Raw genomic sequence first — 25,626 nt, forward strand, 5'->3', positions numbered from 1 at the left:
GAATTTTAAATCTCACCCCATTGGGCTTGTTTCTTTGGTGGCCTTTGTACTTGTTACCTCTTTCACTTACCATCTGTGTCTCAGCTCAAATATCACCTCCAAAGAGAGACCTTCCTTCTCTGTTTAAAGTTGCCCCCGTTTCATGTTCTGTCCCCTCGCCCTGTTTTATTTCCCTTATAGTTCTGATCACTACAGTATCTGAAATCACTTAATTTATGTACTGACCTGTTTGTCTGTACTCTCCTCCCCCCGCCCCGACCCCGGCTCCCCCAGGAGATGAGTGTCTGAGAGCAAAGTTCCCCTCTGTTTAAATTACTTCCTTATCACCCAGGGCCTCTCACAGGATATGGCGCACCGGAGATTCCCAATAGGAACAGGTTCAATGAAAAAGATAATGAAATGTCCTTGGTTCTAAGAGCCCCCCAACTCAGAATTGGGTACACACAACGTTTTGAGGGCCCATGGGGCCTGAGGGAGGCTAGCAGGTCTGGAGGGGAAGAGCCTGGAAGCTGGGAGGAAAGATTTGCTGATTAAGGAGGAACAAAAGAGTGGGAGTGGCAGCTCAGCAGGGGGCTTTGGGGTGGGGATGGGGCCAGGTTTCCTTTCTCAAGATCCTACATCATGCCCCTCCCACTCCTAATTCTGTGCGGTTTGAGTCCTACCATGTGCACAGAGCAAAAGAAAAGAAAAACAAAAATACTATCAAGACTTGGGTTGGTGGCTTGGGAGAGGGGTGAGCATCTGGGCAATTCCTGTTTCCTGCTCTAGGGTCCTAGAGCCCTGAAGGGCCAGTGGTTAATAACTTTTCCCCACTATTGTTAGAGCTAGTCGGGGCCGTGAGATACACCTACCCCATTCCTAGCCCCTACTTAACAGAAACTGAGGCCCCAGAGAGAAAGCACCTTCCCAAAGAACACCAAACAAACCAGTGGAGAATGAGCCTTGGAACCCCAGCTACCCATCCCAGCAGTGCCTCCAAGCACCATGTATGGGTCCCCTTAGTGGCTAGAGGGTGTGTGCTCTCAGCCTTTTGGGGTTTGTGTTTGAAAAAGCCAAATAGAATTTTTCAATCAACTCTGTGTATGAGGGTATAGAGATCCAGCTGAAGGGACTGCTGCAAACTGCTTCACCACTGTGGCCAGTGGGCACAGCCTGGGGCTGACCAAAGATGGCAGGAGCTGCCTTGGGAGGTAGCAAGCTCCCTATCACATGGGGTAAAAAAAAGATTTAGCACTTAAGTAGTACTTATGAATGACAGGCACTATTCCAAGTTCTTTATTAGTAAATAATTTATATACTTATTATAAATAAATATATAAAATATATTAATACAATAGAATAATTGATACATTTATTAAATACATTGTTATGTTAATATATCTATATTGTCTTGTATTAAATATGTTAAATTATTTTGTTGTTTATTATTATTTTATTGTATTGAATATATTATATTGAACTCGAGAATTCCTTACAACAACCTGTTGTATTAATATCACCATTTGAAAAAATTGAAGTGTATTCGATTTACAATATTGTGTTAGCTTCAGGTGTATATCACCATTTTGCAGATGAGAAAAATGCACAAAGAGCCAGTAAGTAGTAGTACAGGACATTAAACCCAGTTGGTGGGTCTCCAGAGTCTGGGGCTCAACTACCACCAAAGTCACTCCTACCCCTGCATCAGAATCTCCAGAGGTATTTTTTTAAATGCAAGTTACTAAAACCCACCAAAACAGTTTAGCTTTAGCAAGTTTTTTGGGTAAAGTTTGAGAAGCACCAAACTAGATGAGCTTTAGTTTTTAAGTACTTTTAGTCTTCTGCAGTGGTTAAGGTTGGCTGTTCCCTTGGCCACTCAGTTGCAGTGTGACCTTGGGCAAACTACTTAACCTCTCTGAGCAACCAATACCCTTAGCAAAAATAAAGACATTACAAATACCTATTCATGGACCCTGGACACCCAGAGTCTGGACACCCCGTCACCTTCCCGAGGCAGATTTTAGGAGGGGTAAATCTGATGCCCAGCTGAAGAGGAAATCCCTTGCCTGTTCCTGCCCAAAATGGCCTCAAAGAATTCCCCACTTTCAGTTTGAAAAGAGAGCATTCTGTCAGAGCCCATCATGGTTGCTTGCCTCTATTTCCTTCCCCCATCTCTGCCTTACCCTCTGATTGCTCTAGGTTTGAAACCCCTAAATTAATAATAATAAAAGAGCCATCGTCTCATTTATTTATATTTATTTATTATTTTTGCCTGTGTTGGGTCTTCGTTGCTGCGCGTGGGCTTTCTCTAGTTGTGGCGAGCGGGGGCTACTCTTCGTTGCAATGCGCGGACTTCTCACTGTGGTGGCTTCTCTTGTTGTGGAGCACGGGGGCTTCAGTAGATGTGGTGCGTGGGCTCAAGTAGTTGTGGCTCGCGGGCTCTAGAGCACAGGCTCAGTAGTTGTGGTGCACGGGCTTAGTTGCTCTGTGGCATGTGGGATCTTCGCGGACCAGGGCTCGAACCCGTGTCCCCTGCATTGGCAGGCGGATTCTTAACCACTGTGCCACCAGGGAAGTCCAGAGCCATCATTTCTTGAGCTCGTGCCTTTATAGACCAGTGCTTGTATACCTCTGGTGATGGGAAGTGCCCTCCTTCTGTACCAGTTATTTCTAAGAGTTCAAAAGTTCTCCTTCTATGGAGCTGGTACAGGCCTCCCTGTGACTCCTTCTATGTGTCACACAGAATGTGTGAAATCCCTCTGCTGCCCAGCCCTGGTGCTACCTCCACAGGACATCTGGAAGGCAGCATTAGTAAGTGATCCAGGGGCTTTCAGAGTCAAAGAATGGGGTGATGGAAGCAGGGAACTGGTTACAAGATTCAGAATTAGGGTTTGTGTTGATTTCAAAATGATTCTCTGTGCCTGAAGCTCAGAGACCATGTCCAGGGGAACTCCTGCCCTGCCTCCCTGCTCCCCAGGCCCTGGGCTTTTAGGGCTCACTCTTCTCCCTGGTCAGAAGCCGTTGCTGGGACTGTGCGTTTGTGCTCATGCCTTTTATGGTTAGTGCTTTTTCTGTCCTGGCTAAGAAATCTTTGCCAACCCCAAGGTCAGGGAGATATTCACCTATGTTTTAAAATTTTTAAATGTAGATTTTTAAAAAGCTTTAGAGGGACCTCCCTGGTGGTCCAGCAGTTAAGACTCTGCACTCCCAATGCAGGGGGCCCGGGATCAATCCCTAGTCGGGGAACTAGATCCTGCATGCCCTAGATCCCACATGCATGCATGCTGCAACTAAGACCCAGCACAGCCAAATAAATGAATTAATAATTTTTAAAAAGTTTTAAAAAGTATAAAGCTTTAGAGTTTTTCTTGTATGTTTATGTTTACGATCCATCTCAAACTGATTTTTGAGTGGAGTAAAATTTCCCCACTGAAATGCATGAATCATTCTGTCAAAAATCAAGTGACAATACGTGAGGGTCTGTTTCTGGATTCTCTATTCTATTCCATTGCTCTATTTGCTAATATGCCAATATATACTTTCTTGATTACTCTAGCTTTAAAATGTGTTGAAGTCAAGTAGGTTAAGTCTTTCAACTTTGTCCTCCTTTTTCAAATTGGTTTGGCTATACTAGGTACTTTACATCTCTCTCTATATTTTGGGGTAAAATGTTGGGATACATTTTGGAATACATACATGACTTGGGAATCATTGTATCTCTTAAAGGGGTGGGGTTTTCCTGGAAATCTAGCATCCTCCATTAGAAAAACAGGTCCGGAAATTCCCTGGCAGTCCAGTGGTTAGGGCTTTGCGCTTTCACTGCCGTGGGCCTGGGTTCAAGCCCTGGTCAGGGAACTAAGATCCCGCAAGCTGCGCAGAGCCGCCAAGAAAAAAAAAAAATAGGACCAACTAGGTCACACTGTAGAGACTGAGCACCTGGGTCAAGAAGGACTGTTATTAGTTAAATTGTGTCCCCCCCAGTACCTTGGAGCGCGGTCTTATTTGGAAACAGGGTCTTTAGAGAGGTAACCAAGTTAAAATTAGTTCATTACAGTGAGCCCTAATCCAATGTGACTAGTGTGCTTATAAAAAGGGGAGATTTGGACACACAGGCAGGCCCAGAGAGAAGATGATATGAAGAGACACAGGGAGAAGATGGCCATCCACAAGCCAAGGAGTGCCTGAGGCTTCCAGAAGCTGGGAGAAAGGCCTGGGTCAGAACTTTCCATGGAGCCTTCAGAGGGACCACAGCCCTGCTGATACCTTGATTTCAGACTTCTGGTCTCCCAAAGCATGAGACAATAAATTTCTGGTGTTCTTGGCCACCCAGTTTGTGGTACTTTGTTATAGCAGCCCTAGGAAGCTCATATACTTACCCTAGAGTAAGTTGAGGTGGGATCTTCAGTCAGCCAAGGGACTTGAGTTCTAATAGGTTTATCAGGGAGTTGCAAGTGTGTTCAAGATGTCAGCAGAGATTAGAAAAAGACAAGCAGATTTTTGGAGCTGGGAGCTCCTCGAATCCCAGCTTTGTCAGTTTATAACTGTACCACTTTGGGCAAGCAACCCAACCTCTGTGAGCCCCACCTGTCAAATGGGAATAGTAATTAATGGGGTTTGGCAGAAAGGGCTGCTATGAGTGTTCCACAAAAGAACATTTGTCTGGCACTGAGAACAATGCTCAATAAATGGTGGTTACTATTTTCCTTTTTGTGGGATGTGCTGTGCTCAAGGAGAGGGAATTGTTTCATTCCGAACCTGATGAATTGACTACTCTGTGAGTATTCACGAAAGGCAGAAAATCAGTGAGAATCCAACCAGGAAAAACAGATACTAGAATAGGGGAATTTATGCAAAGAATTGCTTCCTAGGTAATGGAAGAACCATGGAAGCACTCAAACAGGGGAGGGAGGGTGAAGAACCTACAGATTAGCGACAGCAGGAAGGCCAGTACCACCCCTGGGATTGGAGGGACCAAGGGAGGAGGTGGTGTTTCTGGTACCCAGGAAGGATTGAGGTCACCAGACAGAAGGTGGACCCACAGGGGGCCTGTCTGGTGGGAGGTGGAGACATAGGAAATGTAGCTGCTACTGGAAATATTACCTGAGGCAGAGAGAGGGAGAAATACCCAGGCTTCTCCCTTCCTCCCGCCCACCAGGCTCCTATCACTGACTCCCATTGGTCAATCTATACAGGAAGTCAGTTGATTTGGCAGCCTGCAGAGGTTGGCCTTCCTGTGATACAGAGCTAAACAGAGGAAGGGCAAGGAATGGATTTGAGGGCAAACAAGCCCAGGCCCAACACTGGGGAGCTAGAGTTGTATTTAATCTCTCTAAGCCTCAGATGCCCCATCTAGAAAATGGGGATAATGATATCTATGAGTATCTACTCACAGAATAGCTGACTGCATAAAACAAGACAACACGGAGAAACAGTTGAACCTGGTGCCTGCCACATAGTAGGCGGTACCCTGTAAATGTGAATGAATCATCTAGTTAGCTGTTTTCTGCTCAGAGGATGAAAGGGAAGAAGAGGACAGAGGCCTGGGAATAAACTCAAGGTACTGGAGCAATGCTGGTGCTAGTGATATTTTTATCTTGCAGACGTGCCCATCTGTCCTCTTTCTGTTCTAAGCTGGTGACTGTCATTCTCCTTTTAGAAACCCTGAGTCAGGGCTCACCACACCAAGTTCAGGGTAGTCTCTCCGCTCCTTCAAAAGGACTTCAGTCCACTAGATTTTTAGTTGGTGTCTCTGCATCCAACTGCTGCCAAATGTTTTTACCTCCCCGGCCTGGGGTTGAGCTGTTTCCAGGATCACTCTTTGTATAATTAAAAAGAAAAATAGAACAGCAGATGTTGCCAAATACGTATTTAAAGTGACACCCTGGGTTCAGGGAGTGAAAAATAAAAACATTTAAGGTTTAGATTAAAAGTCTCCATGCCCAGCTGTCTCCTGACCTTGGAATTTCTCCTCAGCCTGGCCGCCTTTAATCTCCTGCCCTAGTTTGTAAAAGCCTTTTAGACCGAGGGCATTTATTCCCAAAGAACTATTCTAGCCTAATCACATAAAAATGCCCAGCATCCCAGGAACAGCTTGTCAAGTGCAATGTGGTTCTGCGGTTCTCTCCAGAGGCCCTGGAGAAGGTGAGGAAATTGGGGCTCTGATCACCGTAGGAGTCATCCCTGAGTCTTTGCTTCCCTTCGCTGTGCCCTTTCTCCACCACATCTAATCCATCAGGAAACCCAGTCGACTGTAGCCCTTCACATTTTCTTAAAATCTGAGCTCTTCTTGTCAGCATCACCTCTTCCATCTTATCCAGGCCACCATCATCGCTCGCCGAGAGGTCTGCAGTAACCTGCTCCCTGACGTCTCTGCTTCTAAAGCCATTCTGTAACAGCAACCAAAAAAAATCTTTCTAAAACAAATCTGACCCTGTCCGTTCTCTGGTTGTATTATTTTCCCACTGCTGCTGTAACAAACTACACAAATTTGGTGACTTAAAAACAGTACAAGTGTATTCTCCTACACTTCTGGAAGCCAGACGTCCAAAATGAATCATAAGGAGCTAAGATTAAGGTGATGACAGGGCTGGTTCCTTCTGGAAGCTCTGAGGAGAAGTCCATTTCCTTGCCTTTTTCAGCTTCTGTACTCCTTGCCTTGTGACCCCTTCCTCCTTCTTCAAAGCGTACTAGTCCACTCTCTGCTTTTGTTGTCATATCTCCTCTCTTGAGCCCTCCTGTCTACTTCTTAAAAGGACCCTCGTGTTTACATTAGGCTCATCAGGACAATTCAGGATAATCTCTCCATCTCAAGCTCCCCCCACTTTGCTACACGCCATGCAGGATCTTAGCTGCCCAATGAGGGACTGAACCTGTGCCCTCTGCAGTGGAAACGTGGATTCTTAACCACTGTACCACCACGGGAAGTCCCTCAAGATTCTTGATCACATCTGCAAAGCCCCTTCTGCTGTCCGCGGTAATGTATTCGCAGGTTCCAGGGATTAGGACGTGGATGTCTTCATGGGTCATTATTCAGCCTACCACGACTGCTTAAAGCCCTCCAATAGCTTTGCATCTGAGTTAGAATAAAACCCAAGCTCCCTACCCTTGAGAAAAGGTACGAGAAAGCTTCATCTGACCTAGTGCCTTCCTATTGCTCCAGCACCGTGCTCTGCCCCATCCCACCCCTTTTAGCTTACTTGCTTCTCACAGTTCTTCCCACAGCCAAGTCTACTCTTGTCTCAAGGTGTCTCTGCACATGCTGTTCCCTCTGCCTGATTGCGTTTCCCCCAGATCTTCACATGGCTGGCCACTTCCTCCCTTTTAGACTTTAGCTCAAGTCTAAAGAGACTTCTCAGAGAGGTCTTTCCCACATTAATCCATCGCACCCAGCACTCCCTGCTGTCTCTCATATCACCTAAGTATACTTAATGTCAACATAAGCACTTAATGCTACTGTTTTGTTGTTGTTGTTTTTAATTTGTTTACTTATTGTCTTATTTATTTACTTATTTAATTTATTTATTGTCGTTCTCTTCCATTAGAATGTGAGCAAATGAGAGAGAAAAACCCTTCCTTGCCTTGGTCGCTGCTGTATCCCCAGTGACTGGTACACAGTATCCTTGATAAATGTGTTTTGAATGGATGGATGGATGATGATGATGGTCTGGATGTCCAATTTGGTCTCAGGGCTTCAGTGTCCAGGATTCAGGCTCAGGATGGAGGCAGATGAGAAGGGCAGGAGGGTACTTCCTGTGTGCCAGGCCCTGTGCTAGTCTTTCCTTTATGCAATTCAACATTTATTGAACACCTACTGTGTGCCAGGGCTGGTGCAAGTTACTTATTCATGCATGATTTATTCAATTCTAGGAGCATTTGAGTGCCTACTGAATGCTAGGCAATGTACATTTATAATAAGCCTCTACTGTATACCACCTGCCCCAAATTAGTGCCTGGGTACACAGTAGTTAAATAAATGTCTGAATCAATGAATGCCCTCAAGGAGTCCCCAGTCTGCCTGCTAAAATGGCCTGTAAATAAATAACTCTAACACACAAAGATAAGCCTATAACATGGGTGTGTTCAGAGTGCAGAGGGGGCCCTTATCACCTTGTACTGGCAGATACCTTTCCCAGTCTTATCTTCTCACCTGGGAACTAGCTTTTTGAAGGTCAGGTAGACTCACCCCTCATTCACCTGCCTGTCCATCCCCTGGGCACCCAGGAAGGATCTTGCCTGTAGCACGTGCTCAATCAATGCCTGTTGTCTGATTACTGCTGATCCCCTACTGGCAGTTGTTCCTTCATTCATACCTCCGGCAAGAGGGCAGCAGCTCAGTCCTAACCCTGGTGCTGCTGGCAGTGAGCTGGGAGCCTCTGACAGGCTACCCACCCTCCCATTTGGCCTGACTTTTCCAGCCATCAGTGAAGGATTTGGTCTCCTTCCTTGGTGTAACTCCTTGCCTGGACTTCTATATAATCTATTCTTATAAAAATTCAGGCAATGCACAGAAATTGTTAAAGATTCAAATACTCACCATAAGGGATTCCCCTGGTGACCTAGTAGTTAGGATTCCAGGCTCTCACTGCGGTGGCCTGGGTTCAACCCCTGGTCGGGGAAGATCCTGCAAGCCATGCACTGTGGCCAAAAACCAGGAACAAAACAAATCCTCACTATAGTCACAAGACTTTGCCTGATCTGACACTTTCCTTCCCTCCTTCCATTCTTCTTTTTTTAAAAAGATAGTGGTAAAGGGCTTCCCTGGTGGCGCAGTGGTTGGGAGTCCGCCTGCCGATGCAGGGGACACGGGTTCGTGCCCTGGTCCGGGAAGATCCCACATCCCGTGGGGCGGCTGGGCCCGTAAGCCATGCACTGAGCCTGCGCGTCTGGAGCCTAAAAAGTGGTTAAAAAAAAAAAATAGTGGTAAAATATACATAACATAAAATTTACCATTTTAACCATTTTAAAGTGTACAGTTCTGAGTCATCAAGTACATTCCCACTGTTATGCCACCATCACCAGAGTCCTTCCCTTCGTTTTTAATAATAATTTAAAAATTCACTATTTGCTCATTGTCTTTTATTGGGGTCTTACAGTTAATGATCAGTTCGTTTGAATATTTACAAAGATAACTTTAATAATGTACCAATTGTTTTGATAAGAAATGGCTAATATGGAGTTTGGCATGGTAAAATGAAGTTGTGAAATTACTTTTTGGAGTTACTGGCATGCAAAGTAATAAAGATTGTGCCACTGTGAGCAAGTATAAAAATGAAGAAGAATACTATGCAGTTGTAAGCTTAAAAAAAATAGGAAATATATATACGGTTTAAAATAATAATATATTATTGTTATCAATTTAAGAAACAAAACTTTACCACTTTCACAGCAGCATTATTCACAATAGCCAAAAGGTAGAAACAATCCAAATGTCCATCAGTGGATGAATGGAAAAACAATGTGCTATATACATACCATGGAATAGTATTCAGTCTTAAAAAAGAAGGAAATTCTGACACATGCCACAATATGGATGAAACTTGAAGACATTGTGCTCAGTGAAATAAGCCAGTCACAAAAGGACAAATATGTTGTGATTCCACTTATGTGAGGTACCCAGAGTAGTCAAGTTCATAGAAATGGAAAACAGAATGGTAGCTTCCAGAGGCTGGGTGGATGGGGATTTGGGGAGAGTTATTTACTCATTAGGTGTAGAGTTTCTGTTTGGGATTGTTTGGGCTGAATGTTTACTTCCTTCTGAAACACTTTTTTTTTTTTTTTTTTTTTTTTTTTTTGCGGTACGCGGGCCTCTCACCGCTGTGGCCTCTCCTGTTGTGGAGCATAGGCTCCGGACGCGCAGGCTCAGCGGCCATGGCCCACGGGCCCAGCCGCTCCGCAGCATGTGGGATCTTCCCGGACTGGGGCACGAACCCGCGTCCCCTGCATCAGCAGGCGGACTCCCAACCACTGCGCCACCAGGGAAGCCCTGAAACACTTTCTTTTAAATGAATTTATTTATTTATGGCTGCATTGGGTTTTCATTGCTGCACGCGGGCTTTCTCTAGTTGCGGCGAGCGGGGATACTCCTCGTTGCAGTGTGCGGGCTTCTCGTTGTGGTGGCCTCTCTTGTTGTGGAGCACAGGCTCTAGGCACGCGGTCTCAGTAGTTGTAGCTTGTGGGCTCTAGAGCGCAGTCTCAGTAGTTGTGATGCACGGGCTTAGTTCCTCCGCGGCATGTGGGATCCTCCCAGACCAGGGCTCAAACCCATGTCCCCTGCACTGGCAGGCGGATTCCTAATCACTGTACCACCAGGGAAGCCCCTCCCAAAACTCTTATGTTGAAGCCCTAACCCCCAGCGTGATAGAATGTTTGGAAGGTGATTAGGCTTAGATTAGGTCGTGAGAGCAGGATCCTTATGATGGGATTAGTGCCCTTATAAGAGGGAGAGAGAGAGAAAGGTCCCTTTCCACACACATACCGAGGAAAGGCTCCACGAGCACACAGGGAGAAGGCAGCTGCCTACAAACCTAGAATTGAGTCCTCACTGGGAAATGAATCTGCTGGCACCTTGACCGTGGACTTCCCAGCCTCCAGAACTGTGAGAAATAAATGTCTGTTGTTTACGCCACTCAGTCTATGGAATTTTGTTATACTGGCCCAAGCTAACTAAGACAAGGATAATGAAAAAGTTCTAGAGTTGGATGGTGGTGACAGTTGCACAACAGTGTGAATGTACTTAATGTTACTGAACTGTACACTTAAAAATGGTTAAATGATAAATCCTATGTTATACGTATTTTGCCACAATTAAAAAACAAAGTGCTCACCTCAGTCTACTAAAGTTGGAACAATACAAAGGTTGGCATGGCCACTACACAAGGATGACATGCATATCTGTGAAGGGTTCCACTAAAAAAAAAAAAAAAGAAAAAGAACAATAGTAACAAGAAAAACCCTAACATTACCAGCATTTCTCATTGAAATTCTCCATCGCCCCATCCCAGTCTCCTCCAACTCACTCCCCAGAAGTAACTACTATCCTCAGTTTTGGATTTATCCTTTACTGTGACATTGCTTTTCTATATACACTGTTTACTTTGGCCTGTTTTTCAACTTTATATAAACTTTACTGTGTGCCTACTTCTGCAACTTGCCTTCCAGTTCAACATGTTTTGGTCAGAGTCATCTTGTAGACACAAGGAGCTCTAGGTCATTCTTTTTCACTGCCACACAGTATTCCACCTTACAAGGTACCTGTCACAGGCTTCTTCAGAGCCTTTCCGCCTCCCCTCTCAGGTGATTTCCTTTGGCCACTTGTTTCATCTTAACCATTAATTACTATGTTGACCGATTCTGCGTGGGCTCTGACCAAATGGCCTCCATCTGGGCTTCCCTGTGTGACACTGAGTGACTGCCTAGGTGCTCACATGTGGGTAATGCTGAAGAATAAGGAAGTTTACACCCCATGGGGCAAACCTTTGATCAGGAGCTAGTAGATAATTCTTCTCCCTTCTTCCTCTCCCCAGAACTGTCCTAAGTTACCATAGTAAATATGGCCTCTTCTCGGTACTCTCATTCACTCACCCTCTTTCCCTGCCTCACTCCCCCTCTTCTGTACTCTTGTTTCCTTGGACTGCACTTCCCAATAAGGTAGTACTGCAAACTTTTGATTCAGACTCCGCTTTCTGAGGAACCCAAGAAAGACGTATCTGTAACGTGTCCACTCCCCTGTCGATGAACGTTTGAGTTGTTCCAAGTTTTCTAAGATTGCATACGATGCAGCTGGGGCTACCATCCTTGTTCATGCTTCCTGGTGCACTTGTGTCTGTTTCTCTAGAAGGTTCCTAGCACAGAACTGCAGGATCATAGGCTGCATGTTCCTTCAGCTTTATCAGATACTGCCCAATTAGTTCTTAAAGTTCCTACTTATTTTTCCAGTTTATTTCATCCCTAACCCCCACCAACAGCTCACTACATTTGGGTCATAGGGGCCTTTTTTCAGTTCCTTTACTGTATGTGCTCCCCCATCATGAGGCCTTTGCATCTGCTATCTTTTCTGCTGAGAACGCTTCCCCCACACTCAGCCTAACTCCTCAGAGCTCAGCTCTGTGCCTCACTTCCTTGGAACAGCTCCTTGATTTCCTCCTCAATCCCAGCCTGGGTCAACCCTCTCCTCACCCCACCCATATTATATATCTCGTAGCCTCATATACTTCTCTGCTGTGATTCACTGATCCGTTGCAATATTCTATCTGTGCAACTGTTGGTACAAAGTCTCCCCTCTGCTAAGTTTCACTAGCCTGAAAGTTGTGACCACCATGTTTGTTTCAGCTCGTTGCCGTATCTCTAGCACCCAACACCATGCCTGGCACATAGCAGGCAATTGATATTATTATTCTAATAGCTATTCTATGTTCTCACTCATCGAGCTCAGTGTGTAATTTTTCCAACATGTTTTAACATTAATTAGCATCTACCGGGGGCCAAGATCATGACAATGTAAACAAAATCCTGTTCCTTGAGGAACTCATGGATAAAGTTTAACAAACATTAATTGAGCTTGCTGGACCCTTACCTATTTTAAGTGCTTAGAGCTAAGCACTTAAAACTGTTTAATTGGCTCAGAAGTTACCCCTAGTCTGAGTGTTACTGTAATGAGTGATGATGACCATTGTTTATTGAGCACTTATTATGTGCCAGGCACTCTACTAAGTGCTTTGCATTTACCATCTCATTCTATCCTCACATCCTACCAGGGAGGTAGTATTATTACCTCCATTTTACAGATGAGGAAACTGAGCCTTAGTAAGGTGACGTTACTTGTTCTAGATCACACAGCTAGTAAATGGTGCAGACAGATTTCTCAGCCAGAATGCCTAACTTCCTATCACAATGTTAAACTTCCCCTGTCCTAATTACGATGCTTTCAATTAGATTCCAGAGACTGAGTTCTTAATCAGGATGGTAAACTAACGATAGCTACCGTTATGGGGCACTTATTGGGTACTAATCACTTTATATCCATCCATTCATTTATTCAACAAATATTTACTGAAGACTTACAACATGCCAAGCTCTGTTTGAGAGGCTGGGGGTACAGAGGCAAACAAAACAGAATAAAATCCCTGCCTTGCAGAGTTGACATCCTAGTGGGAGGAGAAAAAAACTAAACAAAATAAATAAAATATATGATAGATGGTGATCAGTGCTACAGAGCAAATGGAAGCAGAAAAAGGAAATGTGGAGTGTTATGGCTGGTGGTTCCATGATCTCATTTCATCCCCCCAACAATCTATTATTTTTCCCATCATAAAAATGAGATTCAGAGAGGTGAAGTCACTTTCCCCAAAGGCACACAGCTCACAGGCTAAGTCTGAACTCTGGAAAAACACAGGAACCCATCATGCACTTTTTGCTGTGCACCTACTGAGTGCCTCGCGTTGGAAACAAAAGGAGCATCAAACTTTGTTCCAGTTCCAAGAGTTGAAGATCTGGAAGGCTGGTAAGTTAACCCAGGTGAGTGGAGGACTCACAAAGCAGTATTCAGGTGTCTATGCTTTGCTGGGGGCAGACATTAAGCGCGCGGTTGCTTGTGGGACATGCTAATGTTGAGACTGGAGTCGAGGCTCAGGCTGACGAATCGATTTTAGAGATCAGGAGCAGAAGATGAAGGCCGCCTAGTTCATTTTGGGGCTGTTGGTGACCCAGAGGCCCACCAGTCCTTGCCCTGCCCCCAGAGCTGGCTCTGCACCCCACCCGCTTCTGCCCTAGTTCTCCAGCCTCCAGGCCATCAAGCTGAGAGATTTAGAAAGTGGCTAGTGACAGAGTGCTACCCGACCCCACCGAAAGCCACACTCACATGCAAATAGGGCCTCCCCCACCCCATCCAGCATTACCAGCTTGAGGGGCCTCCCACACCCCGAGGGTCTGGGGTCTGGGGTGGGATGCGTGTTTGCAGGCCTCAGCTGCCAGCGTTGACAGCTGGTCCCCTGCCCCCTGGTGGCCCAGCGGCTCGGTTTCTGCCCAGCAGATCTCATGAACCCTGAACCCGGGAGGCAGTCTGGAATAGAGTGGAGAGCCTGGGCTTTGGAGCTAGAAAAGCGTAGAGCATTGCCTCCCCCAGGCCACCACCTTGTCTGTTGCACTTCACGAGGGCCTCTTAGAACACTTGCATCTTCTTCAAAGAGGTACACTTTAAGGTTTAGTTTATCAAGCTGAAAACAGACATATTTTGGAGTTTGTAGGACTCATTCATTCAACAGATGTTTGTTGAGTATATTTTATGAGCCCGTCCCTAGGGGTTGAGGATAAGGGGTGAGCGAGACCAAGTCTCAGAGACTTCTCCTTTCAGTGAAACAGACAGACAGTAGACTATTAATACATGAGCATTTTATTATAATTGTGAGAAGTGCTCTGGATGAGAAACGGTTTTGTGCTAAGGTGAACTGGGCAAACTTACCTGCTCTCAATTTGCAATGGGCAAAATTTCTCTCTTCAGGCTGGGAATAAGAGCCAACGGTCCATCTCATTTCAGAACATCCTAGCCTCACCGGGATAAAAGGGCTGCTCTCAGCCATAGATAGGTGTTGCGGGGTGAAGAAGAGGGTTTCCTAGGAAGTCTGCTCTGTGTATGAATCTAGGAGGCACTTAATAAATAATTGGTGAATTACTGACTGTCATTTCGAGAAGGGTTAAAAAGGCATCTGCAAAGGGTGTTATACAATGGATCGCTAGGAAAAGAGAAAATCTCAGTACTTTTATTCCAAGCTTTCTGAAGGGGAGGAATTTGGGGACTAGCGTAGGAAAATTAGGGGTGCTGGACTTCCATTAGACACTTTTAGAGTAGGTGCTGGCACTGTGCTACCGTGAAGATACATCAATGAATGAGAGAGACGGGGTCCTTGCCCTCCTAGGGCTCACTGTCTGGTGAGAGCATAAGCAACAATGAAATAATGTGATAAGCATTATGAGGGGCCAGCAAAGAGAAGCCATCTCGGATGACGCCAGGAGGATAAATAAGAGCTATTATATTATTCTATTCTAAATATGAGGAGGAGGACTGGCAGGAGAGAGTGCTCTGAGTGGAGAGAGCATAGGCCAAGGTCTGGAGGAGAGAAAGCAGGTTTATTCAAAGAACTCAAAATAGTTCGGCGTGTTCAGACTTTGAAGGAGACCTGTTGGGGAGACAAAGAATATTGGAGAGAAAAGCAGGGCTGTTGCACTCATCTCAGGCAGCCTTCCTCTTGGGGGGAAAACTAAATTTCTTCTTTTTTTGGCCTTGCCACGTGGCTTGTGGTATCTTAGTTCCTGGGACCAGGGATCGAACCTGTGACCCCTGCAGTGGAAGGGCAGAGTCCTAACCACTGGAACGCCAGGGAATTCCTGAAAACTAAATTTCTTTCTTTTATTTTAAAAATTAATTAATTAATTAAATTTTGGCTGTGTTGGGTCTCCGTTGCTGCGCGTGGGCTTTCTCTGTTTGCGGCGAGCGGGGGCTACTCTTCGTTGCGGTGCGCACGCAGGCTTCTCACTGCGGTGGCTTCTCTTGTTGCAGAGCCCGGGCTCTAGGCACGCGGGCTTCAGTAGTTGTGGCACACGGGCTTAGTTGCTCCACGGCATGTGGGATCTTCCTGGACCAGGGCTTGAACTGTGTCCCCTGCATTGGCAGGTGGATTCTTAACCATTGCACCACCGGGGAAGTCCACTCTTTCTTTTTTAAAAAATATTTATTATTTATTTATTTGGCTGCGCCAGGTCTTAGTTGTGGCAGGTGGAATCTTAGTTCCCTGACCAGGGATCAAACCCGTGCCTCCTGCGTAGGCAGTGCGGAGTCTTAACTATTGGACCACCAGGGAAGTCCTGAAAACCAAATTTTGATTCCCCAACTAGTTAGGGTTACGAAGTCCAGGTGGTCGCCTTCATTTTAATGAAGACACACCATTTACTGACCACCCTGTTGCAGAACTTTGGCTCATTCAATTGTCATATTATCTCTTATACATTTGATATCATGACCCCCATTTTACAGGTGGGATAACTGAGGCTCACTTTGGGCCCTTGGTCCAAGGTCATGTAGCTCATTACATCTGGGAATTTATTTTATTTATTTGGCTGCGCCTGGTCTTGGTTGCGGCACGCAGGATCTTTGCTGCTGTGTGTGGGGATCTTAGTTGCGACATGCAAACTCTTAGTTGCAGCATTCGGGATCTAGTTCCCTGACCAGGGACGGAACCCAGGCCCCTCTGCCTTGGGAGCATGGAGTCTTGGCCACTGGACCACCGGGGAAGTCCCACATTTGGGAATTTAGAATGTTCCTTTATGTAAATACTTCTGTTCTAGCAGTTTTTTTACATGAGGTAATGCATGTAAAAGCTTTTTTGTAATAGAACCATGTAAACATGAAGCATTATTATTAGTTTTGCTGGATTTCTGGCTCCATCCAGTTCAGCCTGCAACATTCAGGGAGCCTAGGAAGGGGCAATAATGAAAACCAAAAGCCTCAATGGCCTCTCTTAATATTGCCCCATGTCTATTCTGGTTCCCTCTCTGGGGCACCTCCAGATGTTACCTTCTGCCAAATAGAGTTTGTTTCTCAGAAGTTACAAGACGTGGGAGGTTAAAAAACAAAAAACAAAACCAGCAGCATCAATAACTATAAAAACCCTTGCAGCAGCCTGAACACAAAGGGTTTGAATTTTGAACAAAGGGCAGGGTGAGACGGAAAGTTAATGCTGACACATCCTCTCTCCAGCTGTGAACTGGGGGGTCTGAGGGCTGCTGCAAAGGTCATCTGTCTCTATATCTTCGGGCAGGAAATGCAATTCAATCCTCTCAATGACTGATCGCTCTGTAAGATTAATGGAATCATCTCCAGCATTGGTCTCCGTTCTGACAGCACAAAAAGTGAATCAAACTTCTCTCTCCTCCCCTCTCCTCTTACTAAGCAACGTCAGCTGATTCTGCATTTTAAAAGTTCAAAACTTTTCTCCAGGAAATTTGTTCCCGGGTGTTTCTTTGCAGGGCGAAACTCTTTCTTCTGGCGTGAGAACCGAAGGTGGCACTTGAAGGTTTGGGGAACTTTCTAGGCTTTTCATCTGTCCCTGCTTCATCTTTCAAAATGAAGTGAATGCACAGGGCATGATCGTCCCTGAAAGGGTTAACTGCCAGCCCGGCTGTCCAGCCCTCTGGGATTGCCAACCAATGATAACTTAGCATGATGAAGTAATGCTTGCATTTTGAGTTCCATTGGTTAATACACTTGTCCATCAATCCAAAGATGCAAGTTTTGAAAGTATCTTTGAACTTTTATGACTCTCTTCCTGGCGTTAACCCCTTGGTTAACTCACCTGTTATTTCCAAGATTCCTTCCAGTTCTCACGCAGGAAGGGAGATATTAGAATATGCAAAACTCTAGACATAAACCTGTCTTCCCCAAATGACCAAAGGCCGACACTAAGGCCATGTGTAATTCTGCTCTTTCTTACTCAGATACTTCAATCCACAAGGACTGAGGAGCAAAACAAAAACCAAAACAAACAAAAGTCTCTGGGAACTACAACCACTTTAACTGTAATAGTGTGTGGTCTGTTGTCCCAGAGTACTTATTGAATTGCAAAAATAACACAAAATATGGCAAAACTCTAAGGTTTGGAAAAGGTAGGTGCTGGATACACAAATCCTTGCTATATATATATTTATTTTCTATGCATTTCTTTACGTTTGAAATATTTGATAAATTTAAAAGGGCATAATGGTTGTTAAAAATGCAAGTAATATATAAGTATAGACTATATAACCCCCTCAAAATTTTCTCCTCTCCTCAGAAGTGATCAAACAATGGTTTGCTATTCTATTCAAGCCTTCCTCTTTCTCTCTCCCTTTCTTTCTTTTTTCTCTTTTGCATATCTATACGTTACCTATATATAGTTTGGTTTAACATAAATGGGATCATTACATACATGTTATTCTGTGACTTATTTTGATTCTTAACCAATCTTGAATTTTTCTGTATCACAACATTCAGATTTACCTCATCCTTAAATATTTTAGAATGAGGCAGTTCTACAGATCACATTAAGTGAAAAAGGAAGGGGAAGGACAGTGTATATTTGTGTGACACAATGAAAGAAGATACATGTAGATGTTTGTAAGAGCATAAACCATTTCTAGGAGGGTACCCAAGAGACTTGCTAAGTTTTCTGGGGATGGGAGTGTGGAGAGGAGAAACTGGGGGTGGGAGAGAAAGAAAGCAATTTAAAAACAATTTTTAAATAGTGGAACATTTCATAAATACAATCGAATTTATAAAATATTTATGTACTCTTAAAGAATTACACTCAGCTGTCCACCATCTAGATTAAGAAACAGAAAATCACCATTACCTTTCACTGTTCATATTCCCTGCCCCAGAGTTGAGTTTTTTCCTGTATTTTGTGTTAATCACTGCTTTGCTTTTATTTATGCTTTACCACTTATGTATTTATAACTAAATAATATTTATTTGGTTTAGATTGGCCTGATTTTGAAAATCATAGGCTCAAAAAGCACAAATAAAATGAAATTCAATTTTGAGTAGGTAATACATCTATATAGTATAAAATTCAAAAGGTACTGCAACATATAAAATGAAATTAAATCTATAAGGTTCAAAATCAGGCAACACTAATGCATATACATGGTAAAAGTTTCACACTGTACCAAAGAAAAAGTTTTCTTCTCTTTTCCCAGTTCTTTTCCCCATTCAAAAATTGTATTTCTTTCCAAAGAAAATTTTCTGTGCATATAAAAAAAAAAAGTAGATATAGATATATCCCCTTTGGTTTACATAAGTGGTCATCACAATTTAGTATCATTCTGCACCTTGTTTTAATTTAAGGATATCATGAAATCATTTTACATCAGTATATATAGAGCTACCTTATTCTTCTTAATGATTTGATAGCATTTCATTGGGCAGATAAATGGTCCAAGATTATTTAATCAGTTCCCCAACTTTTAGATCGTTTTCAATCTTTTCCTGTTGGAAACAGGGCTACAGTGAATTGCATCTTTGGGTTTGAGTCTGACAATAGGATATATATCAGGAAGTAGTTATCCATTTCTAAGGCTTCCTGCCCCATCACCAATTATCTGTCCCTGAGAAGTTTATTTGTCAGATCTGGGTAGGTGGGACAATTTTATATCCGACTGGCATCCCCAGGTGCCTACAGTGCCATGCTCTTGCAGGCACTCAGAATGGGTGGTTTAAGGGCTAACACTCCAAACATTCACATTGTACCAGATGGCTCCTTCTAGAAAACCTTTGCAGATATTCCTGGCCTCCTTCCCCCGAGATGAACTCTGGAGAACACTCTAAGGTTGCACTGGACTAGTGTCCAGTAAGATAGACACTAGCTACATATAGTTATTTATTAATTAAAATTAAATAAAATTCAACATTCAGTTCCTTTATCCCACTAGCCACATTTCAAGCGCTCAACAGTCACATGCGTCTAGAAGCTCCTATATTAGACAGCACAGACATAGAACATTTCCATCTGTATGTTCTCTGGGGCAGCCCTGCAGGGAGTTATAGTGAGAAGCCTGTGGGCTCTGGATTCCTACAAGCCCTGGGTTCAAATCCTGTCTTTGCTATTTCACAGCCCTAAAATGTGGGCAGGTTACTTGACCTCTCTGTGAGCCTCAGCTGTAAAAGTGGGCAATTACAGACCCTCCCTCATAGAACTTTGACGAGTATTCAGAGATAGCAAATGTGAGAGGCTTTGCTCAAAGACATAGTTAGCTCTCAAAAATCAGCAGCTATTATAATTATACATGAATATGACAGCTTCAGTTTCTAACAGTGTGAAAATGCTGGATTCTAAGAGTTCCATAGAGTATCAGCCCTTCCTAACTTGCTTGGGAAGCTGGCGGCCCACCCCTTGCCCAGCCTGGAGTAAGTCTACAATCGGAGCTGGCTTTTCTACCTTCTGTCTTTAGAGCACAGAGCTGCTCAATCAACCTTTGATGAATGAAGAAATGAATGAATGGGGCCAATACAGCCAGGATCTGACTGGGCCTTTTGTAAGAATGAGCAAGAGGCTCCAGGAAGTCATTATTATTATGCTTCAAATACAACTGGCCTGGTCTTTTTTTTCCTGCAAGAAAAGGCAAACAAACAAACAACCCTCTCCTGGGGAATCACCTTAAGCTTCCCTCTGCTCTCTCACCTACAGTCCACTCCTCGGGGACAATTAGCCAAGGAAGGAGCTCAAGGGTCTTGGCCCTTCCCCCTTCGGCCCAACATAACCTCCTCCCCCCACTTTGAGCAAATGCCTGGGATTCTTTCAACAGGAGGACAAAGCCTTTCATCTGCCAATTACTGATAAAGAGAAAATGCAAATATCGCTGGGAAGGTGATCCATCAAGGGCCCAACATTTATTGAGTGACCACTTAGTAGCGGGCGGCAGGGTAGGCATTCTGGGGGCGTCAAAGGGGAACAAACCCCCGGCTGGCCCATTCTTCTCTCTGGTCTGTGGTTTCCTGGCCGTTTGTAGAGGGAGGGGATTAAATTAGGTGACTACTCAACCCCTTCCCACTCTGACAGGCCAGGAACTTCCCATCGGGGTGATATATGGACTTAACTGTTTTTACACTAAGGTGTCTGCCATTGGGTCTTTTCCTGATACCAGCTTTTGGGGACACCATGAGACCACATGGGGAGACAGTAGGGTCTTTGGGAGGAAAGGAGAATTAAGACCAAGTGTTTTATTTCACAGTTTTGCTTTACTGCACTTAATTCATGACCTTCCAGCCCACTGCACCCTCCTTTGAACATGTTTATCTCATTATGTGGGAGCAGTGAAGATGGTCAATATCCAAAACAAGGATGTGATGGCAGAGCCAGGGTCCAGTCTGAGCCCCAGCAGCCCCATTTATATAAGCTGTGTGATCTTGGGGGATTGGCTTTCCCTTTCTGAGTTACAGTTTCCTTATCTGCAAAATGAAGAATAACAAAACTATTTCCCTTAAAGGGTTCTTGCAAAAGAGAGAAGCAAATACAACGGTCCCTGGTTCTTGACAGAGGCTGAAGGCAAAACCCCTCTCACGCCCATTAAGCCAAGGTGGGCGATTTCAGTTTGGAAAAAAATTTTGAAGTTCGCCAGCTAGTGGACTTGGATTAAAACAAGACTTCAACGAGTAGTCTTTGGAGGGTGGGTGGAAAAAAACACAGAAAGATAGGACAGGAAACTTCAAGGTGAGTGAGGGGGAAGCTGTCTCTTACGCTGACGGCTCACATCTGATCTCTGATGGGGAAGCCACTTCCTCTCCACTTATCTGTCTGATCACTGTGTTGACACGGGGAGGATATGAGGGTAAAGCAGTCAACCAGATTCAAAACTTCTCTGAGCCTCAGTTTCCCATCTGCAAAATGATTTTCTCCAACTATCCCATAGGGTTCATGAGAGAAGTAAAATTAAAAGTATGGGAAGTTTGTTTGCAAAGCCTGTTATGAGCAGGTATAAGGCTCTTTTACTGTAGCCCTGGTGCCATGTCATCTCATCGTGATCTTTACCTCCAAGATCAGGCCTAGTTGGGCTGGAAGAATGTTTAGGGCCAGCTTTTCTCACAACCAAAGTCGACCTGACTGTTGTTCATGATGGACTTACAGGATAACACGTTTAGGATTCCAGTTTTGGGGGTGGTCACAGTGAATGAGGTATGTGTGACAGCATACTGAGATCTAATGATACTCCATATTTGTATAGAGGGTGCCCATACCTCCGCCAAGAAGCGCTGTAGGCTTAATCAAGGGGTGCCCAAAGTTCCCCGCGCCCCATCCCAGCGCCTTGCACCTTTCCACCGACATTTCTCCTGTAAACCGCCAATAAGGGCTTACCCTTCGCATGTTTGCCAGCTGCGTTAGGAGGCGCCCGATCCGATTCTCTCGGTAGTTCACTCCTGAGCATCTATTTCCTCCGCTTGGCGAGCGCAGGGACCTTTAAAAAATGTCCAACTTCTCTTCCAGGGCTTGTCGCCTAGTAAAGGACTCCACAGACGCGGGCAGAGTGAATGAATGAAAGGCAACGTCTTCCGGTCAGCTCGGGTCTGAAAAGGCTTTGGTCTGGCTGTATTTCCTGTACCTGTGTGTATGTGGATCCTTATCTTTGAGTCCAGGAGTTTAAAAGCTATGCAGTCCGTACAGGTATGGAGCTGCGCTAATTTCTTCCTGAGTCCCCAAATGCCTCCTCCGTATGGCAGGTCCGCTTATGGGGATCTAGAGAGGATCCCCCCAAAAAAAGACGTAGTAGAAAAGAAAAAAATTTATATATACACAAAATGTTTTGAATTTGGGTCGGCCACGTAGGTAACGAGGTGGGGTGAGTGAAGGAAGAGGAAGAGGGGTAGCCCGTGGGGGCCGTGGGCAATGGGGGCAGGGATTGAGGTGGGAGGTCGTTTTTGGGGGGTGCCAGGCCCCGGGGGCTTTCACTCCAGCATGCTCGGCTTGCATTTCCGCGCCTCCCGCTGAGGCCAGCCGTGCAAATCTGCACCTCCCTCCCCACCCCCTCCCTCCTTCCCTTCCTCCCTGCCCCGCCATCTCCGGGATGCGCCCGCCGCCTGCAACTCAGCCCTTCCAAAAGTCAGCTCTGCACACAACTCCCGGGCGGCGGCGGCGCCTGCGTGCAGAGGCGCACTCGTGACCCAACAACAAAACAGCGATGCCAGGGCGCTAACGGCGCCCGGTGCCTCCCGGGCGCCCTCCCCGCCCCACACCTCCTCAGGCCACCGCCCCCGCCCACCCCCATCCCGGGCCGAGTGCCCCCCCCCAGCCGGGCCGCGGGCTCGGAGCGCGATCGGCAACAATGTTTACGTTCCGGGGATTATGACGTCGACGCCTCCCCCCACAACTGCTGAAAATGGTTTCCTAGGACTTTGCAAACGGATCTGCTTAAGTGTTGGTGCAAAACTTTGTAGATCTCGGCTCTGGCTAGCTTTATTTATTTATTTTTTGGTTTGTTTTCTTTGGTCTTCCCTCCTTCCCCCCTCCGCCAAAATGCAGGGGGCAGGAGTGTTGACAATTAATTGGTGAACTCTCCTAAAAAAATGGAGGCAGAGAAAGACTCTGGAAGAAGATTGGTGTGTAGCTTTTTTTTTTTTTTCCAAATCTGTATCTGGTATATGATAGATCTATTTTTTTTGTTGTTGTTTCTTGCTGCCTTTTCTTTCCTTTTCTGTATTTTGCAAGAGGACCGGAAAAAAAATATAATAAATTGCATGCAAAAGGAAGCAAGCAGCTTACTCCTCCAGTCCCTTGTGAGGCTCAGAGTCTCAGACACTTAAGTGGGGAGGTGGTAGCGGGGAAAGGCGTGGAGGGGGGGCTCAGCGGGCTCGGGGTTCGCCCGGAATCTGGGGGGCTGCGGGGCTGGGCGCTCGGCGGTGGAGGGAGGAGGCAGGGGATGCGGGGAGTGGCGGGGGATTCTCCTTAGGAAGTGAGTGTGCGCGCGCGCTTGTGGGGAGATGAGACAGCTGCTGGTGCGTTTTGGGGTCTCCGATGGGAGCTTTGTGGCGGGCCGTCTGCCTCTCCCCCTCCCAAGCCCCGAACCCCCCCTCCCATCTCTTCTTCTTGCACTGGCGGTCGGTCGGCGGGGGCGGCTGGGGTCTCAGCCCTTCCATTTCAGCTTTCCAGCTTCCCCCGTAGCTCGGGGGCGGCTCCAGTCTTAGAAATGCCGCCGGCCCCCGGTTCCGGCTTCCCGGCTCTGCCGCTGTGGCCGCCAGGGCTGCTGTTAGCGCCGAGCCGGGCGCTGCGGCGGCTCCTCCCGGGGCCTACAAATGCCCCGCCAGCCCGTGCGCCGAGCCCCCCTCGCGGGTTACATAACCAGGCTCCCGGCCGAGTGGGCAAAACCTAACACCTCTCGGGGGTGGGGGGCAAGGGAGACTCCCCCAGATATCCCTTGCATGGCCTCCAGAGATGCAGGAGGGGAGTGCCCTGTTTAGGGCGCAGCTTGACCCTGGGGGCGCTGGCCCCTCTCATTATGCCCATTTTCAGCATCTTTGGCTTTTGCGTAAAGTTGCTCCGGTCGCAGTGGTGGGGTGCAGGGGGCGCGCGGCTCCTGCACCTGTTCGAGCTGGGCCCAGGGTGAGAGGCGACCCCCACTTCCCCCAGTAATGTCCCGGGCTCTCTGGTTTGGGTCCCTGCAGCGCCCGATTGACCGCCAGAGATACGACGAGAACGAGGACTTGTCGGACGTGGAGGAGATCGTCAGCGTCCGCGGCTTCAGCCTGGAGGAGAAGCTGCGCAGCCAGTTGTACCAGGGGGACTTCGTGCACGCCATGGAGGGCAAAGGTGAGGCGCCCCCTCCTCGGGCAGTCCTCCGCGGCGCGGCCCGAGCGCACGTGGGGAGGGAGCTGCCGGTGGCTGGGTTCGTATTTCGCGCCCGCGTCCCCCATTCCAGGGGATCCGGTGACGAAACGAGGCCGAGCACTGGGGGGGTGGGGTGGGCTGGGTGGCGAGGGAGGAGGGCAGGAGGGAACCGGGGCCGGGCGTGGGCCTAGGCCCGGCCCGCGCCCACCACCAGCCCCAGGGTGGGTAGAGCCAGGGGGCCGGCGGACTGAGGGACCTGGGGACCGACGGGCAGACAGATGGAGGGCGGGTGCGCCGCGTTCTACCCCTCCCGGAGCCGGCCCAGCTCCTTGCGCTGCACGAGGTGCAGCCGATGGGCTGGAGCGGGGCTGGGGCACCCCAGGGGTATTGGGGTGGGGGACCTCCAGGCCTGTAGCCTCTCAAACCCCGTGACATTTCGGGCCCTGCCAGTTAGGACCTGGCGCTGGGGATGCCCCCGGTCACTTAGTGACACCTCCTCAGGCCTGGGGTCTGCTGAGCTCCATCACCTTGTGAGCCCTGCTAGATGGGAGCAGGGTGGGTGACCCGGAGTTGTTGGCTGGACCCCGCTTAAGCCTGAGGTCTCTAGCCCTGCATCCCTGATGCTTGAAGTGGTTAAGGGGGTTATCCCCCCATCAGGCTTCAGGCTGCCCCCTGGCAGTTTGAGGTGAAGAGTTGGGACACCCCCCCTGGGAAACAGGGTCTCTTCCCAGGGCTGAGGCCTTGAGAGCTCTGTCCCTCTTGTGGGCCCTGCCAGTTTAGAGCAGAAGTTGGAGAAGCCTCTGGGGTTTGGGAATGTCACCCTAGCCTGAGACCTTCAGGGCCTATCTCCCTGACCCTGGTACTAGCAAAGCGTCTGGGAGTGTCTTCCAGACTTTGAGTTTATGCTCTGTCTGGCTTGGGTCTAAGGCCTGCAAGGCCCCTGGTTTGGCCTGTGGGATTGGGGTTTTGGATTTGCCCTGCCTACTTAGGCATCTCCCTATGCCCTTCTGGGGTTTGTAAGTTCATTTTTGCCCCTCAGACATTTGGGTTTCCTTTACATTACTCTGTTCCCATTTTGTTTATCCCCTTCCCCCTTGGAAAACCCTCCCATTCCTCAGTGAGCTGATAACTGGGAAGCGCCTCCCGCCTCCAGGTTCCGGATGAGTGGCTAGGGCTATGGGGTTAGCTCCTAGGAGAGACCGCCTAGCTTTGCATTTTTGAAGTTTCTCTTTTGTGCCCATTGCTTCCTGGAGTGCCGGGCTTCGGTGGTAGGGGGTAGTTGTGAGAGGAGGGAAGAAGAAATTTCTTC

At 46.8% G+C, this 25,626-nt stretch overlaps 1 protein-coding gene, 1 long non-coding RNA gene and 1 pseudogene across 7 annotated transcripts in view; 2 read left to right on the forward strand and 1 right to left on the reverse strand.

The window, feature by feature from the left end:
- Nucleotides 1-1,390: 1,390 nt before the first annotated feature.
- Nucleotides 1,391-23,202, reverse strand: LOC111186959 (uncharacterized). Of its 2 annotated transcripts, XR_016387477.1 has the most exons (4): nt 21,855-23,202; nt 10,803-10,884; nt 8,513-8,868; nt 1,391-6,365 (listed from the first exon to the last, which is right to left on the reverse strand). It is a non-coding gene; the product is annotated as an uncharacterized LOC111186959 (long non-coding RNA). The 2 variants fall into 2 exon arrangements; XR_002648018.3 differs by having other exon boundaries at nt 1,391-8,868.
- On the forward strand, nt 10,791-10,891 carry LOC149747545 (U6 spliceosomal RNA; annotated as a pseudogene).
- The window catches only part of KDM2B (lysine demethylase 2B), a 122,395-nt gene continuing 118,899 nt past the window's right edge, over nt 22,131-25,626 (forward strand). For 2 of the 5 annotated variants that reach the window (XM_089894454.1, XM_089894462.1), the window contains exons 1-2: nt 22,131-22,160; nt 24,155-24,299. In XM_089894454.1, the coding sequence (XP_089750580.1) occupies nt 22,146-22,160; nt 24,155-24,299 (160 nt within the window). In that variant the 5' untranslated portion in view covers nt 22,131-22,145. Of the gene's footprint in view, nt 22,161-22,786; nt 23,093-24,154; nt 24,300-25,626 lie in introns of those variants that run through there. The other 3 variants (XM_089894463.1, XM_089894456.1, XM_022598074.3) reach the window with 3 other exon arrangements.

This window comes from Delphinapterus leucas, chromosome 14, assembly GCF_059928025.1.
Source record: "Delphinapterus leucas isolate spDelLeu-1000000601 "Yukka" chromosome 14, BTC_Dleu_Yukka2, whole genome shotgun sequence".
Classification (NCBI taxonomy): Eukaryota; Metazoa; Chordata; class Mammalia; order Artiodactyla; family Monodontidae; genus Delphinapterus; species Delphinapterus leucas.